The following is a 17,409-nucleotide window of genomic DNA, read 5'->3' as shown; positions in this document are numbered from 1 at the left end:
TTTGCACGTGATCTGTTATAACCAGATTTATCATGTTTTATGACCTGTAAATTTGTCTATTTAAATGTTTGCAGAATTCTTTAAAAATCTTGTAACTTGTCTGTTCAGGTTTTATGATGTTTGCTGGTCATCAGTAGTTAAGGATTGGAAATGAAGACTTCAAAACTTGAATATACATTGTAGTAAGAAAGGTCTTAAAGTAAATTTGATTATCTAATGGACTAAAAATGCTGCATATCTGAGTGGTTAAGGGTTGATCAATCACGCATACATATGATAGATTCTGATGATTCCCTTCAGGAAAGTGACCCCGTTGAACTGGATGGCAGAGTCCAGATACTGAATGATGGACTTCAGCTGCGGATCTCAAATGCATCTATATCTGACACAGCACGGTACACGTGCGTGGTGCGTAACGCTGCCGGGCAGGACTCTGTCTCTGTGGACCTGAGCGTGCTAGGTACGTGCAAGATTTGGAGGTGGCCAGGGGCTGGTGTTGTCAAAGCTGTTTAGAGAAATCTTAACCTAACATGTATTTAAGTTTAAGAATATGTAATCAAATTTTTCTTTTACATAAAGTTTTTTTCAAATGTTAAGTGTAAGAATTGGAGATGACCAGGGGCTGGTGTTCACAAAGCTCCTAAGTGTGATCTTAACTTAAGACGTATTTAAGATAAGGAATTTGTAATCAACTTTTTTATCAAATTAATTTTTACGCATCAAATTGTACGCATCAGTCTTAGCCTTGGCCCATTAAAAGAAATATTTTCAAGCTTAAAGGGGCCTTTTCACAGATTTTGGCATTTTTTAACTTATTCATTAAATGCTTTATATTGATAAATGTAAACATTGGATCGTAAAAGCTCCAGTAAAAAAACAAGAATAAAATTAAAAAAAGGAAAAGAACATTGCCCGGAGCAGGTTTCGAACCAGTAACTCCTGGAGTCCTGCCAGAGTCCTGAAGTAAAAACGCATTAGCCTACTGAGCTATTCCGCCGAGTACACATACTTGACGTATTTTATACCTTATATAAGCAATCTTCGTAGTTTCACAAAATTTAACGACAAAAACAGAACTCTCCAAATTATTCAATCGTTTCGCGTTGCAACGCTTTATAATTTTTAGGTTTTAAAATCGTCAAAAGATGCATATAATGGCTTTATTAGACCATGGTAAATGTTCAGTATTACTGTTTCCTCACAAATATCATTACTAAAACGAAAATGTGCGAATCTGAAACAACTTTTTTCAATTTTGTCAATTTACCAAACCGTGAAAAGATCCCTTTAATATAAATGGTAGTTCTTAAGTGGAATAGGGATCAAACATTAACATAAATATAATAATGTGACCCAGCTTTGTCATTGATAAATATTAATACAAAACAGAAGAAGAAAGGGAGTTTTCAAAGTTGTGGGACCTATATTGGTATTTAAGTGACAAATGTGTTGATAAATATATAAGGAATATTACATGATTGTTGTGTTTGATTGGGTGGCTTGCACTCGTACGACTGAATGATGTTATTCACCATCTACAAGGCCAGTGGAACATGATTTCACACAATAAACGAGTGACGTCATTCAAAGTCTGTTTTTTTCCAGCTGTTAACAAAGGAAATAGAGTTAACACTGTATTTTCTTTTCTATTTGCTACCGAAACTGCACCAGTATTTTGTTCAGATTATCTTTAGTTATATGATAAAGTTTCTTTAACATTGTTTCTTGTACTTGTATTGTGTTTTACATTCCCCTTACCAGTTCCCCCATCCATTGACGAATCCAACGTGGTATACTTTCGAAGAGTTGTCCAGAACAGAACCATCATCATTGAGTGCCCAGTATCAGGTGAGCATAAACTAGAATTTTGCTAAAGAGAGACTTTCTTTAAACAAAAAATATCATAAAAGTGGAAAGTGTCATCCCTGATTAGCCTGTGTGGACTGCACAGGCTAATCTGGGATGACACTTTATACACCCATGCGTTAAACCCCCTTTTTCACAGAGCACAGCCCATATAAAAAATCACATATTAACTTGTATCAGTTCATAAGGACCCAGATGAAAACAGCAGATGGACAAGTAATTAAAAAAAAAATTCAATAAATTTGACGTAAGGTTTGGCTATTATGCAAAAAATCTATTGATGAAATATTAATTTATATTTAGAAAACATGCGACAATACTGTAAAAGTGGATTTATGAATTTTTATCTATGAAAAAATAGCTTGGGAGGAGTTTTAACTTTAAAATTGATGACAAAACCATATTTGTCTATTGTCTGCATATCTGCAGGTATTCCAAAGCCCAAAGTGGCTTGGCTGGTGAATGGTAAGCCAGCGGTAGAGAGTTCGGGCCTTCGGATCACACATGGCGGGTACAACCTCGAGATCCCAAGTGCCCAGGTCAAGGACTCTGCAGTGTACACATGCGTGGCTTCCAATACAGCGGGGGAACTGCAGAAAAAATTTGATCTTGAAGTGCAAGGTAAAACCTCCGCTAATTTAATGAAATCAGCCCATCAAAAAATGAGAACTGATAACTCTTTGTCCTGATTATGGCAGATTTTCAAAAGTTAAATTATTAATATTATTCTCATTTAAAACTATAATTTTTAAAGAAAAGCAAGCTTTTATACTTCTTCAGGAGTCTTAAATGGCATCAGCATTAGGATCAAGTTAAAGCCATTTGGTAAGCTAGATCCTGGGAAACGGCTTGAGGGATGCCATTAAAACTTGTCACTTTTCCAGTTCCTCCCGTGATAGACCGTCGTAACCTAGAGACAAGGCTGTCAGTGATACAGAACCGCACACGAGTCATCTTCTGTCCGGTGTACGGGATTCCTACCCCCTCCATCCTCTGGTCTCACAATAACGTGAGTAGTATGAGCTGCCTTCTGGAAAAACTGGGCTTCATCAATTGATTTTTTTACCTGCGAGTCCTGAGTCCTGGACTCACAAAAATCAGTGAGGATGCTAATTTTCAAATTATGTGAGTCCAAATGATGCATGGAGATTTCTAACAAAATTTAATTTTGAAGATTGCAGAATATCGTAAGAATATTCATAATGCGGGTTTTCAACAGCTTTAAGTGTAAAGAAGCCAGTTTTACAAATGCCTGTAACAGGTTGCTTTAATGTTTTTTAAACCAAAATATTTGGACTCGTTCTTTCAATGTTTGGACTCGTACATTTGGAAGTCATCAAGTCCCAGGAAGCGTTTATGGCAGTTTGTAAAAAAATTACTGGCTTCATGCATGTGTGTAAAGCATTGTCCCAGATTAGCCTGTGCAATCTGCACAAACTTATCAGTGACAAAACTTCCCACTTAAAATGATTTCTATGTTATAGAAGTGATCTTATCTTTTAAATGAACAAATTTCGTCAAAGAAGAAATGCACATGCATTAAAAGCAGTTTTCCTGGAACGCAGCTTGTTTTTATTATAATCTATGTAGGGAAGGGCCAATGAATGGTTGACATTGAAACTTGCAATATGTCATCAACATGAAATGAAGATGTGCTGAACACATTTTTCATCACACATTTTTTGATCCACACATTACTGAGCATTTGCCTTACAAAGCAGTGAAGGGATATAAGTGACATGATTGTTGACAAATCTCTTCTTTATGCCCCGGATCAAGATAGAGGACTGAGGGTGCATATAGATGTTTTCTTGTCCATCACATTGATTTTAAAATAAATAACTTACAAGAATACAACTGAGAGATGATTAGTGTATTCATCTTATAAAAGTGTGTACCTGTGTTTATGTTAAGGCTTTTCCCTAGTCTACATGGGCGTCCGCACACAGGGGCAAATGGGGTCAGCTGACCCCTCCCTGGAAAATCGGTGCGTGGATAAATTATAATATGGAAAAATCTCAATGTGTAAAATTATGATTCCTGATTTGAACAATTTGGATCAGAATGACCCCTGGTTAGTTTCTTACGAAAATCAACTCCCATTTACATGTAAACAAATCATGGATGTGGTTATTGCACAATTTATTTACTCTCAAAACTTTCAAAAATGATAAATTTGTGCACAGTCAAGTTGTAGAATTCTTTAGATTAACATTTATTCAGTCCCTGAATAGGAAGTGAAGGCGACGTGGGTCTTTGGCAAATTTCTCAATGTTTTTTTGTATGAACATGTTCTTGTTGGTGTTGATCCAATCCCTGTGAACGCTCATCATGCATAATCCTGACAGCCTGTCATCGGACATTGTGAATCTTAGCCATGTCTTGACTCGTCTCAGCGTGCTAAATGATCGTTCCACCGTACAAGTGGTGGCGGGCAGGGTTAGTAATATAATCATCGCCTCATGCACAGCTGGAAACAGATCCGTTTTTGTGACCAAGTCTATGAAATTTGACTCATTCTGTTCGACGGTTTCCTTCTTGCTCATGTCGTACCATGACATTGCGTCTTGTTCAAAATTATCGATTTGATAACATTTGTTGATGGTTCTGACTGTATCTTTATAGTCTGATCGATCAATTTTTTAAATTTGGTTCGGATGCAGTTGAAATAACATGAACGCAGGCATATTCGTTTCTGGAAATTGACTTCCTAGAGACTGGATCAGTGAGTCCATGTACGAAATATAAATTGTACGTCGATAGTATTCTTCACTGGTTCCACCAACATTTGCTCAGTGTACTTGACGGCCACATTGCCGTGGTATCGTCATTGTAATACCAATATCTTTGGCTGATTTTAATGCCGGACTGAATATATCCTCCGCGAAAATCAAGTCCCCATTATGCCGATGATCCGTGAACATCGATGTCAGATTATCAACGTGTTTTTTGACACCGATCATGTCTAATTGAACAGCCTGAAGTGCTTGCGTGATGGGCTCTAAAATGGACAAATATTTTGCTATTATGTTGAGCGTTCATAATCACAAATGTCGCCGTTCCACTAACCGTCCTTAGCTGATGTGCGGTCTGTTGTCCTTTCGTATTCTTTTCGTTTTGCGCTAAATATTCTAACTGAAGGCGTAGTTCGATGAAATGGTCAGCAAAGATTCGTATACTTTTATACTTTGCAGTCCACCTTGTTTCGCAAAACAATGGTGTGTTCGAAACAAGCCGTCTTCTCTTAGGGCTGTCTCTGAAATACTTTATGATTTCTTTCACAGTTCCTATGGTATTACGAACGTCAGAAACTGCATTGAAATAATTTACAACAAGATTAATATTGTGAGCCGAACAATGTAATGGGATAATCGGCTTTAATACGGGCTTGTACACCATTTTCTTTTCCAGCCATAGTCGAGCATCCATCGTATCCTTGGCCCCGTAGCTTGTTCAAGTTCAGACCGTACTTCTTGCACTGTCAGGCTGTCAAGTGACCTTTTTTCAAAAAGTAGGACAAAATAGGAACTACTTTTGCAAGAAAAGTAGGAAAAAATTAGGAAAAAGTAGGAACTTTTCCCTCAAAAGTAGGAATACATAATACTAATTTTTTAGACACAGGTCCAGGAAACATAGCTTGAAACAGAGCAGGAGTGCCATCACATGTTCTGTATGGATACCCACTTGAAGCTACCTTAAGGGCCCAGAAGATTTCAGCCTTTTGTATCTGTTCCTTGTGTGATGGTTGTACTTGCATACAGATAAGATTTATCCACCCTGAGAGCTGCTTGGCTTTGGGGCACTTCCACGCTTTTGTGAATTATCATGCATGTATTTCATGTTTATTTTGTGTTTTTATCCATCTGCATGACTTATCAGTTGATTAGCACCAGAATTACAACAAGATGGACTTCATTCAGACAGTATAATATCTTGCAAACTCATTGCCGGTATCTCTCTTGCACCATGATTCAAGTGTTTTTCCACTGTTGTCCAACTTTTCCATCCATGAAGAGTTAAACTTTGGTTTCCCACTAGGCATTTTAGCACTTATAGTGTATCTATGATAATTAAGTTTCAAGCAAAGCTACCCTGATAAAGAAGTATACATGTAATTAGATGCTGTTCATTTTGGTGTATCATCAAATAAGTGGTTAGAGGTCTTCTGTGTATCGATATAAAAATGGTAATTATATTGTGCATGTTATATCCTTAAGCAGAAGACCAAATTTATTTAGTGATACACCAACTTGTTGTACAAGATTACTACTAGTATATAAAGCAGTGTCAATGCTCTGCTACAGCTACATTGTGAAACCTTTAAATTGACAATAGGGTGCAGTTATAATAACTTAAGTTACATTCAAAATGACTGGTGATTGCAGAGCAGATTTTACAACTGGAGATAGGACCTTATCACCTGACATCTTTTATGACATCATTGATTGGGCAATGAAACAGTTGCACTACATTGTTTATTCCAGTTTCAAATAATGGTTTTTACATTATTGATGACTTCGCGGGAGTGTAATAATGCTGTTAAATAATTTTAATACTACGCTTTAACACCTTGAAGTTACCTCACTAGCTATGGCATCATTAGACAAGAATTGTGTTTGTCAGAAACACAATGCCCACTATTGCGCCGCTTTAAAATAAAATTTCAAATTCATCATTTGGCAGGTTCAGAAATTATCTCCCTTTTAAAGCTTATTACTTTCCTTGGATTGTATTTTTTTACTTTTGACCTTGAAGGATGACCTTCACCTTTCACCACTCAAAATGTGCAGCTTCATGAGATACACATGCATGACAAATATCAAGTTGCTATCTTTAATATTGCAAAAGTTATGGCCCATATTAAAGTTCTCGGACGGACACACAGACAGACAGACAGACAAACGGACTAACAGTACAACTGCTATATGCCACCCTACCGGGAGCATAAAAATGTATCAGGGCATTTAGGCTCTGTGCATTTATCTTTAATTACTAAACATGATGTACCTATGATATCAATAGAACATCATATCCGTTGTCATGTAATACAGAATTTATTACATTATATTTGTAAATGTGAAAACTCGGCAAAGCATCAGTTTTATCTTTTTCCAATAACTTGTGTAATAAATTCCATATTACATAACCACTCATACAATACATGGTATCTCTATATCTCTACATTCCAAACAGCAATATCATGTAAACATGCATAAGGTTTGGTCAAATTGTTGTCAATGGAAACAAAATAAAACTGGAATAAACAATGGGTTCCCTCAGCTCTTGCATCACTGGGAACTGTGTAAGGTAGTGAAGTCTGCAGTGAACAAATGCTATGGAAGTAAACAATGCACTATTGTTACTTAAAAAAAAACTTGTCAATAATTTGAAAAGTTACATAAGAAATAAATATTTATGCTTCCTGAAGAGGTGCTAGCAGACAGTCAGCATGGGTTTGTTTGAGGGTTAATTGTCAGGTCTCATCTAGATGAATGCAAATTAACAGGGATACAGTCATGCCATAGATTCATTCATACTGCAAGTTTACTAAATAAACTCTTAAAAAAATATATTATCAATTGAAAATGAAAAAGTAGGAATAGTAGGAAGATTTGGTAAAAAAATAGGAAAAAGTAGGATCCTGATGAAAAAGTAGGAAATAGTAGGAAATAGTAGGAAAAAGTATGACCGCTTGACAGCCTGCACTGTGTTAAGATTGTCCCTGCAATTGTTCTGCGTCCATTTCATCAAGTGCTGTATATCCAAGGAACTCTTCTCTTATGGGGAGTTTCTCTTTTCATTGAAAAATCTCAGTCGGATAGAAAGTTGCTCCGTTCCCGAGATATCAGCAGTCTCATCCGCTAAGATTGAGAATCCAGTTGAATTGTTAGCTGCAGTAACAACATCATCCCTAACAGTCTCTTCACATAGACTAATCAGATCATTTTGGATTCAAACCGGGGTATACTTGGCATTGTCACTAGCATGTTCCATATGGCTCTTCCATACATTGTCACCAGATTCAATTTGGAACGATAACAAATCATTCAAATTGCCGGATTTGGAATCTTTACCCCTTAGTGCAATATCATGGGTACCACAGAAGATAATGCTCGATAAAAATTGCCATTAATTTTGCACGGTTCACTGAAACATTTTCATTGAAGGCTTTGTTCAATGAACTGTAATTTTGCACAGTTCATTGAAACATTTTCATTTAAGGCTTTGTCCAATAAACTGTCGACACGACGTTCTGGATGTTTCGTGTTGGCAAGGAACTTGTTAGCATCCTCTTGAGATTGATGGTGCCAGGCACTACTGATGTGGTTTTTCGCAGCGTTATGGAAGTCGTTATACTTTCGACAAGGGGCACTGATGAAGGCGCCAGTTATGCTACAGTGAACAGGTTGTGGAAATAACACACATAGTTTACATACCGGTCCTTTCAGCAGAGGCGAATATGCTAGCCACTGATATTGCGTCAACCAAGGATGGCGAAAACAGCTATTTCCTTTGGCGTCTTCTCAAAAGTCGTAGTCAATAGGAGGTATGTATGCGTTTGTTAAAAGCTTATGGCGGGTATTACTAGAGATGACTCGATCGTAAGTGACGTGCTTCCCAATATCCATATCATGGCAGACTTGAACACTTCGAGCGGTTGGCGGTTTAGGATCGGGGATAGCGCTAGTTAACGGTTCAGGATCGGGAACAGAGCTGGTTGACTGTTCGGGAGCTAGGTGTTGATTATCTGGTGTGGGCTCTTTTGGCACAGATACGTCAACACTGCAGTCACGCTGTTTGCTTGGAGGTGCTCCTTTGTGTTCAGAGGAAGGATCAGGTTTACGCTTGGTGAAGTTATGGCTGATGTCCATTGGTGAAGTAATGGCTGATGTCCATTGGTGAAGTAATGGCTGATGTCCATTGGTGAAGTAATGGCTGATGTCCATTGGTGAAGTAATGTCTGATGTCCATTGGTGAAGTAATGGCTGATGTCAATTAGTGAAGTAATGGCTGATGTCCATTGGTGAAGTAATGGCTAATGTCCATTATAAGGTGAAGTAATGGCTGATGTCCATTATAAAACGTTGTAAATATCTGATTCTGAAAATAGAGATATTAATGATGGATTAACAAGAGGCTCACAAAGGCGAGCTGTAAAATCTATTGTATGATCAACATCATGATACAAACAATTGTAGAGATACGATATCATTATCTCCTCATGAAGAAATGAAATAATTTTCATTAATCAGGGGTGTGATTTTTCCGCAGATCCGCGGATTTCCGCGGATTGGGTTGTCCCGGAGGTCACTTCTGAGATTCGCGTAAATTCTTTTATAAAAATGTGGGGGAGAGGGGCTACCACCGATTCGGCGGACGTATTTCATAAGCGGCCCGAAATATCCGCGTCCTGTGAAATCTCTCCGCATTTTAAACTGGTAGATTCTGCCTAAGCATTTTTAAAACGAGCGATATAATTGGCTGTCGTTTCCCAATCTTCCAATTAAAATCGTTTTCTTAAAATGCGCTCAGCTGATTTGTTTGCAAATGGCTCCGTTGTGAAGAGAAAATTAAGATTATTGAAATGACAAATAGCAATCGAATAAACGACTGACATCACCTAGTCTGATAGGAATAATGAAATGTGTTTGTCAAAAAAAAAAGACTACGTTTTAGATACAAGCAACACATATTTTGTTAAGAAATGTGCCCACTGAATTTGTGTCATGGAAACCAGTGTTTGCAAATTGGAGTTTAGTCTACTCGCGAAGTAAAACAATTTAGAAGAGTATCGTTCGAACATGGAAATAGACAAACATGATTTGATTTATATGTCTGTGGGTCTTTGTATAATCAGATTCATATGCATATTCTGCTTTATTATGTTTGTCACGCTGTTCAGTTAACTGAAATAGCGTTGAGCTGAGTGAAGATGTGAAATGCAAGATATTAAAAGGTAAACAAATTAAATATATTAATTTAACTCAGTAAGTACATCATTAACACAAGAAGAACACTCAAGTGTGTTTGTTTATATTTAGTCCATTAACTGTAATTCAATACATTGAAAAACTGCTGCTATTGATCACAATAAATACTTACTTAACTGTTTACTTTGCATCATCAGTATGTTAAATGTGAAGTTTAACAGGTTTTTATAAAGAAATATTGTTATGAAGCTCAAGAAGTTGTTTATTTTAATGTCTGTTTTCAGGTTTGTCATTGCGTTATGCGCGCCATTCGTGTAGTCAAAATCAGTCGACAGAACTTTCCTCCCCTCTGACTTTGCCTCAATCACACCCCTGTTAATATATGTATACAGTACTCAACCCGCAATGACAATCAGACCGTAGTACTAGAGGTATTAGAGTGAGTTCTAAATTGATAAGGATAAAAACTTATTTTCAAAACATGCACAGCCATGGATGTGTCAATGCACTCCCATAAATATATAGATGCTGCATTTTTTTATTATTACGTAGTGTTCGAAAATAAACTTATATATTGTAAGCGATTAATAAACAAACTCTATATTTAATACAAATGCTCAATATTTACTTCCAATCACCAAATTTCAAGGCTGAGGGGAAGCCTATGATATTATGAAAACAAAAATAATTTATGATACTTTCATTATATGTACATGATGGGCGGCTATAACACCTCATAAACGAAGGAAGTGTAGAAAGTGAACACTTACTTATGTGAAGATTCATTCAGGCTCTTCTGCAACACCAGCAAATTGATGACTGGAAACTGATTTTACAAGCTCCATCAATGGCCATCAATTGACATTGGTTAAACTTATAACACAACACTCAACACTAAGATAATATTATTGTTCTGTATTGTTGACGTCGCCCTGGAGGGCGGCGACTTGTATGTAATGCATTTTTTTCCGCTTATTGGAGCAAAAGTTATTTTACGGATCAATGTATATATTTTTGTTTTAAGAATATCTTGCATAGTGGTGATTTTTTATGTAAATTAGTGTAAATAAGTACTGCATTTGTGCCTATTACATTTATTACAACATTTATTGCCAATAATGCAAAGCTAATTGTTTTAATTAATAACTGATCCACAACTGATCACAGGGGAAAGATCACAGGGACTGGAAAAATACGCGAAACTTTCTGGTTTTGTATAAAAACAAATGATGTTTTGTATAAAAACAAAACATAATCAAAATATATTTATTTTGTGGTTTTTCTAATTTGCTTATTTAGTGGAGAATCAATGTAGTACGATATTTGACGACCTATTGCGCAAGCAAGTTTATTTGAAGTTGTAGTGGTACTAAAATGTACAATGTATTAGTTTATAAATAGACATATAATAACGATCGCTATACACAACTTCACCAAATAGCAGCACATAAGTGAATGTCAGCCGGAATAGCTCAGTTGGGAGAGCGTTAGACTGAAGTTGTTTACGCAACAGTCATCTAAAGGCCCCCGGTTCAATCCCGGGTTCCAGCATGAACGAAACAGTTCGGCAGCTGACAATTTTTTCAGTCAGGTTAATAAAATAATAAAGCTTTATTTTATGTAGACATTTTAAAATCCATTTTACTACAATTGGACATTTTTATTAAAATTAATGGATGCAACATGGTGACGACGTTAATTAAAATTTCTTACATCATTTAAATATCTTATAAAAAATACACGTGTTTTTATATTAACAAATAAATGCAAACAACACATCTATTATCCATGTATTTTTATGGTTGTCTATCATAGGCCTATCCCTACCACATATAGAGCGCGAAGTGAGACACATATTATTGATTGTAACAATGAGTTGCGATAAAGGAAGCAACCGCTTATCAAGGAGGAGCTGTGTCCCAGCAAACCATTTCCCTAGAGTCAAGCACTCCTCGGATTTTTTTTTTTAAGAACCAAATATAGAGCGCGAAGCGCGACACGTACTAGTATTACTATCCAGGTGGTATGGGCCCTTTAGCATTATCCGACCATTACGTCTATAGTTATCTTCCTTAGAATTTGAGAAATTTTGAAATCCTTGTTCGAAGTCCAAAATTTTCATCTGATTGTTCCCAAACTTTCTTAGGTTTTTTTTATCAATGAGGACCCAACCCAAACTCTATATGAGCAATATCAGACCATAAGTCCAGAATTATGTCTCTTTGAATTTAAAAAAATAAAAGTGAAAAACTGCTTGCTTAGGTGATTATGTCAAAAATTTTCATCAGATTCTTTCCAAACTTACAGTGTCTTCATATCAATGAGCATTTTTACCTCATTTACAATGAGAAACATCGGGACAATAAGTCCAGAATTTTTTCTATTAAATTTGACAAAATAAACAATTTCCACTTGTTTAAAAAAATTCACAACTTTCGTCTGAATCTTTCCAAACTTGTTAAGTGTTTTTATATCAGTATTACTCGAACCCTATTGAAAATGATGAATATCGGAGCAATAAATCTATTATGATCTTTTACTGAACTTCAAATTATTGTGAAATTCAGCTTCTTTATACATTTTACAGTTTTCATTCAATTTTTTTTCAAACTTTTACAGTGTTTTCATATCAATGAGTACTCAACCACTATTGTAAATGAGCAACGTAAGAATAAGTTCAGAATCATCTCCCCTTGAAGTTGAGAAAAATATGAAATTACACTTACAAGATGAATCAGATTTTTAATAACCTACACAGTTCTGTTCCATTAATGAAAACTGCACACGGATACCAGTAAAAAAAGGAAACCAATGTAAATAAAAAGAACTATGAAATATTTGGGAGTTACAACACAAAATCATAGATAATCGTTATTTGGGAGTTATAACATAACATCATAAATAATGGTTATTTGGGGGTTATAACACAAAATCATAGATAATGGTTATACCAGTATATTTTTTTATTTTGTTTAAAATAATCTACCAATATATTAATATTTACAGTAGAAAAAAATTGTTCCATGTAACTTCATTGATTGCCTTTTACACTGAAATTCCCGACGCCCTATGATGCTTTGCATCAATACTTATCTTGTACTTTTTTGTAATAGTATTTTATTTTTACCACAAGTTTCAAAATATATATTCCAAATAAAACGGGTTGTTCTTTTAACATTATTTTAGGTCATATTCTTAGCCCAAAGTCAACTATTGTTTGCTATTGCCTGGTCTTATTGCAACTTTTCCTAAAACTCCCTAAACAATGAGAATTTCTAAAGTATCCGGTTTCTGTATTATTTCAAAGAGATAGCATTGACATTACCATAAAGACAGAGCTTAGAAATGTGAACATCGAAACCATTTCACCTAATTAATAAAGACAATTAACCCAAGTTTATCAACACCACCGTGGTGCCTGGTAAATTACGGGTGAAATGCTTGCATTTCGCGATATCTAGTCAATTTATCAATTCTAAATCCTGACTTGTAACCTTCCAGATATACTTCATGATGTACCATTATCTGGCCTTATTCTCGAAAAAAAAATTGCCTCCAGCCGCAAAGGGGGAAACATCCCCCCTTGACCCCCCTAGGAAAATTCCTGCGGACGCCCATGTCCCTAGAGGGTTTGAGCATTTTTATTCATTGTTCACCGGTCTTACACGGTAATTCTTCCACAATCAAAGCAACTAGAAGTCTATTTGTGCAGTGTTCTAGGAAATCTGGGCTTAATACATGTGTGTCAAGTGTAGTCCCAGATAAGTGTGTCAAGTGTAGTCCCATATAAGTGTGTCAAGTGTAGTCCCAGATAAGTGTGTCAAGTGTTGTCCCAGATAAGTGTGTCAAGTGTAGTCCCAGATAAGCGTGTCATGTGTAGTCCCAGATAAGCGTGTCATGTGTAGTCCCATATAAGTGTGTCAAGTGTAGTCCCAGATAAGTGTGTCAAGTGTTGTCCCAGATAAGTGTGTCAAGTGTAGTCCCAGATAAGCGTGTCAAGTGTAGTCCCAGATACATGTAAGCGTGTCAAGTGTAGTCCCAGATAAGTGTGTCAAGTGTAGTCCCAGATAAGTGTGTCAAGTGTTGTCCCAGATAAGTGTGTCAAGTGTAGTCCCAGATAAGTGTGTCAAGTGTAGTCCCAGATAAGTGTGTCATGTGTAGTCCCAGATAAGTGTGTCAAGTGTAGTCCCAGATAAGCGTGTCAAGTGTAGTCCCAGATAAGCGTGTCAAGTGTAGTCCCAGATAAGTGTGTCAAGTGTAGTCCCAGATAAGTGTGTCAAGTGTAGTCCCAGATAAGTGTGTCAAGTGTAGTCCCAGATAAGCGTGTCAAGTGTAGTCCCAGATAAGTGTGTCAAGTGTAGTCCCAGATAAGCGTGTCAAGTGTAGTCCCAGATAAGCGTGTCAAGTGTAGTCCCAGATACATGTAAGCGTGTCAAGTGTAGTCCCAGATAAGTGTGTCAAGTGTAGTTCCAGATAAGTATGTCAAGTGTAGTCCCATATAAGTGTGTCAAGTGTAGTCCCAGATAAGCGTGTCAAGTGTAGTCCCAGATAAGCGTGTCAAGTGTAGTCCCAGATAAGCGTGTCAAGTGTAGTCCCAGATAAGTGTGTCAAGTGTAGTTCCAGATAAGTATGTCAAGTGTAGTCCCATATAAGTGTGTCAAGTGTAGTCCCAGATAAGTGTGTCAAGTGTAGTCCCAGATAAGCGTGTCAAGTGTTTTCCCAGATAAGTGTGTCAAGTGTAGTTCCAGATAAGTATGTCAAGTGTAGTCCCATATAAGTGTGTCAAGTGTAGTCCCAGATAAGCTTGTCAAGTGTAGTCCCAGATAAGCGTGTCAAGTGTAGTCCCAGATAAGCGTGTCAAGTGTAGTCCCAGATAAGTGTGTCAAGTGTAGTTCCAGATAAGTATGTCAAGTGTAGTCCCATATAAGTGTGTCAAGTGTAGTCCCAGATAAGCGTGTCAAGTGTAGTCCCAGATAAGCGTGTCAAGTGTAGTCCCAGATAAGCGTGTCAAGTGTAGTCCCAGATAAGTGTGTCAAGTGTAGTCCCAGATAAGTGTGTCAAGTGTAGTCCCAGATAAGCGTGTCAAGTGTAGTCCCAGATAAGCGTGTCAAGTGTAGTCCCAGATAAGTGTGTCAAGTGTAGTCCCAGATAAGCATGTCAAGTGTAGTCCCAGATAAGTGTGTCAAGTGTAGTCCCAGATAAGTGTGTCAAGTGTAGTCCCAGATAAGTGTGTCAAGTGTAGTCCCAGATAAGTGTGTCAAGTGTAGTCCCAGATAAGCGTGTCAAGTGTAGTCCCAGATAAGTGTGTCAAGTGTAGTCCCAGATAAGTGTGTCATGTGTAGTCCCAGATAAGCGTGTCATGTGTAGTCCCAGATAAGTGTGTCATGTGTAGTCCCAGATAAGCGTGTCATGTGTAGTCCCAGATAAGCGTGTCAAGTGTAGTCCCAGATAAGTGTGTCATGTTTAGTCCCAGATAAGCGTGTCAAGTGTAGTCCCAGATAAGTGTGTCAAGTGTAGTCCCAGATAAGCGTGTCATGTGTAGTCCCAGATAAGTGTGTCAAGTGTAGTCCCAGATAAGTGTGTCAAGTGTAGTCCCAGATAAGTGTGTCAAGTGTAGTCCCAGATAAGTGTGTCATGTGTAGTCCCAGATAAGTGTGTCAAGTGTAGTCCCAGATAAGTGTGTCAAGTGTAGTCCCAGATAAGTGTGTCATGTGTAGTCCCAGATAAGTGTGTCAAGTGTAGTCCCAGATAAGTGTGTCAAGTGTAGTCCCAGATAAGTGTGTCAAGTGTAGTCCCAGATAAGTGTGTCAAGTGTAGTCCCAGATAAGTGTGTCAAGTGTAGTCCCAGATAAGTGTGTCAAGTGTAGTCCCAGATAAGTGTGTCAAGTGTAGTCCCAGATAAGTGTGTCAAGTGTAGTCCCAGATAAGTGTGTCAAGTGTAGTCCCAGATAAGTGTGTCAAGTGTAGTCCCAGATAAGTGTGTCAAGTGTAGTCCCAGATAAGCGTGTCAAGTGTAGTCCCAGATAAGTGTGTCAAGTGTAGTCCCAGATAAGTGTGTCAAGTGTAGTCCCAGATAAGCGTGTCAAGTGTAGTCCCAGATAAGTGTGTCAAGTGTAGTCCCAGATAAGTGTGTCAAGTGAAGTCCCAGATAAGTGTGTCAAGTGTAGTCCCAGATAAGTGTGTCAAGTGTAGTCCCAGATAAGTGTGTCAAGTGTAGTCCCAGATAAGCGTGTCAAGTGTAGTCCCAGATAAGCGTGTCAAGTGTAGTCCCAGATAAGCTTATGCAGTCAGCTCAGGCTTATCAGGGATGCCCCTTTCCCTTTGGTGGAATTTTTTGTTTATAAACAGTCTTGGAAACAAAAATCCAGTTTAGGCGGAGTGTCTCACTGATTAGCCTGTGTGGACTACACAGGCAAATCTTGGAGGACACTTTACATACTTGCATTAAGCCTGGTTTCATCAGAACGAGGCTCACATCTTAACCTATATGTACCAATATTGCCTCAGTAACCTCAGCTGGACTGGCTGTACTGAAAGTCTATATCATAACCTATATCTATATGTACCAATGTTTCCACAGTCCCCTCTTCTGGACTGGCTGTACTGAAAGTCTGTATCTTAACCTTTATCTATATGTTCCCATGTTTCAACAGGCCCCTCTACTGGACTGGCCCTATCCCAGATTGACCTTGACCTCCAAGGAGCAGCGTCTGGAGGTCACCAACGCCCAGGTGGAGGACGCGGGCACCTACACCTGCACAGCAACCAACCCTGCGGGACAGGTGAAACAGGACTTTCAGCTTGAAGTCAACAGTAAGTGGTTACTGTACCAAATGTGTGATAATTCGCATACATTGCTTATGAACTATGTGCAATGTGGAGTGGGATCACATTGACCCTCACTCACCTATTTACGAGGATAATAAAATATATTGAATGGAAGGAAATATCATTTAAAAATAAAATACGAAAAAACTACTACAAACAAACATAACGCAAAAGTTAGTGATTTGTTTTCTTTGCATATTTACACGGAATTTAAATCCATGCAGAATGCTCATCATATACTCCATGGAATAAATGTAATCCAGACCTTCTAAACTTTGGAAAAAAAACGGCATGAACAATGCTGACACCATGTATCAACCAATGCAAGAGATAAAAACTAACATTTTGCAAATGGGTGTCCTAATAATTATTGTTCATATGTGATTTTGAAAACAATATTAATGTATCACCTTGGTTTGTACCAGCAGATAGGTGTTTTTAGTATTTTAGTATTTGACATGTTACATTCTATAGTAGTCCTCTCCTAAGTTTGTTAAAATAATGCTTCAGGGGCAAAAACATGGGGTCACATGACAAAAATAGACTTTTGTAGTGAACAACTTAAAAAATCTCTGGAACAACAAGTTTTAGAACTTTGATATTTGGTGTTTTACATCAGATAGAGATATTGTACAAAGTTATGCCCTTATGGGATCAAAACTGTCCACGTTACATGATTACATAGATGTATATAGTAAATAGCCTTGAACATGTTATTTGAAACTGCAAGGGTTAAGAGTTTAATATTTTGTGTGTAACCATTGTAAAGTGGTCCTCTACTAAG

General features: G+C 37.4%; 1 protein-coding gene across 1 annotated transcript in view; it reads left to right on the top strand.

The window, feature by feature from the left end:
- Positions 1-17,409, top strand: part of LOC127839462 (hemicentin-1-like) — a 178,954-nt gene that overhangs the window by 78,111 nt on the left and 83,434 nt on the right. The window contains exons 38-42 of the mRNA XM_052367842.1: positions 301-460; positions 1,762-1,848; positions 2,296-2,487; positions 2,751-2,875; positions 16,451-16,610. Coding sequence (XP_052223802.1) covers positions 301-460; positions 1,762-1,848; positions 2,296-2,487; positions 2,751-2,875; positions 16,451-16,610 — 724 coding nt within the window. The remainder of the gene's footprint in view (positions 1-300; positions 461-1,761; positions 1,849-2,295; positions 2,488-2,750; positions 2,876-16,450; positions 16,611-17,409) is intronic.

This window comes from Dreissena polymorpha, chromosome 7, assembly GCF_020536995.1.
Source record: "Dreissena polymorpha isolate Duluth1 chromosome 7, UMN_Dpol_1.0, whole genome shotgun sequence".
NCBI classification, from domain to species: domain Eukaryota; kingdom Metazoa; phylum Mollusca; class Bivalvia; order Myida; family Dreissenidae; genus Dreissena; species Dreissena polymorpha.
This window is presented reverse-complemented; position numbering and strand designations above follow the sequence as displayed.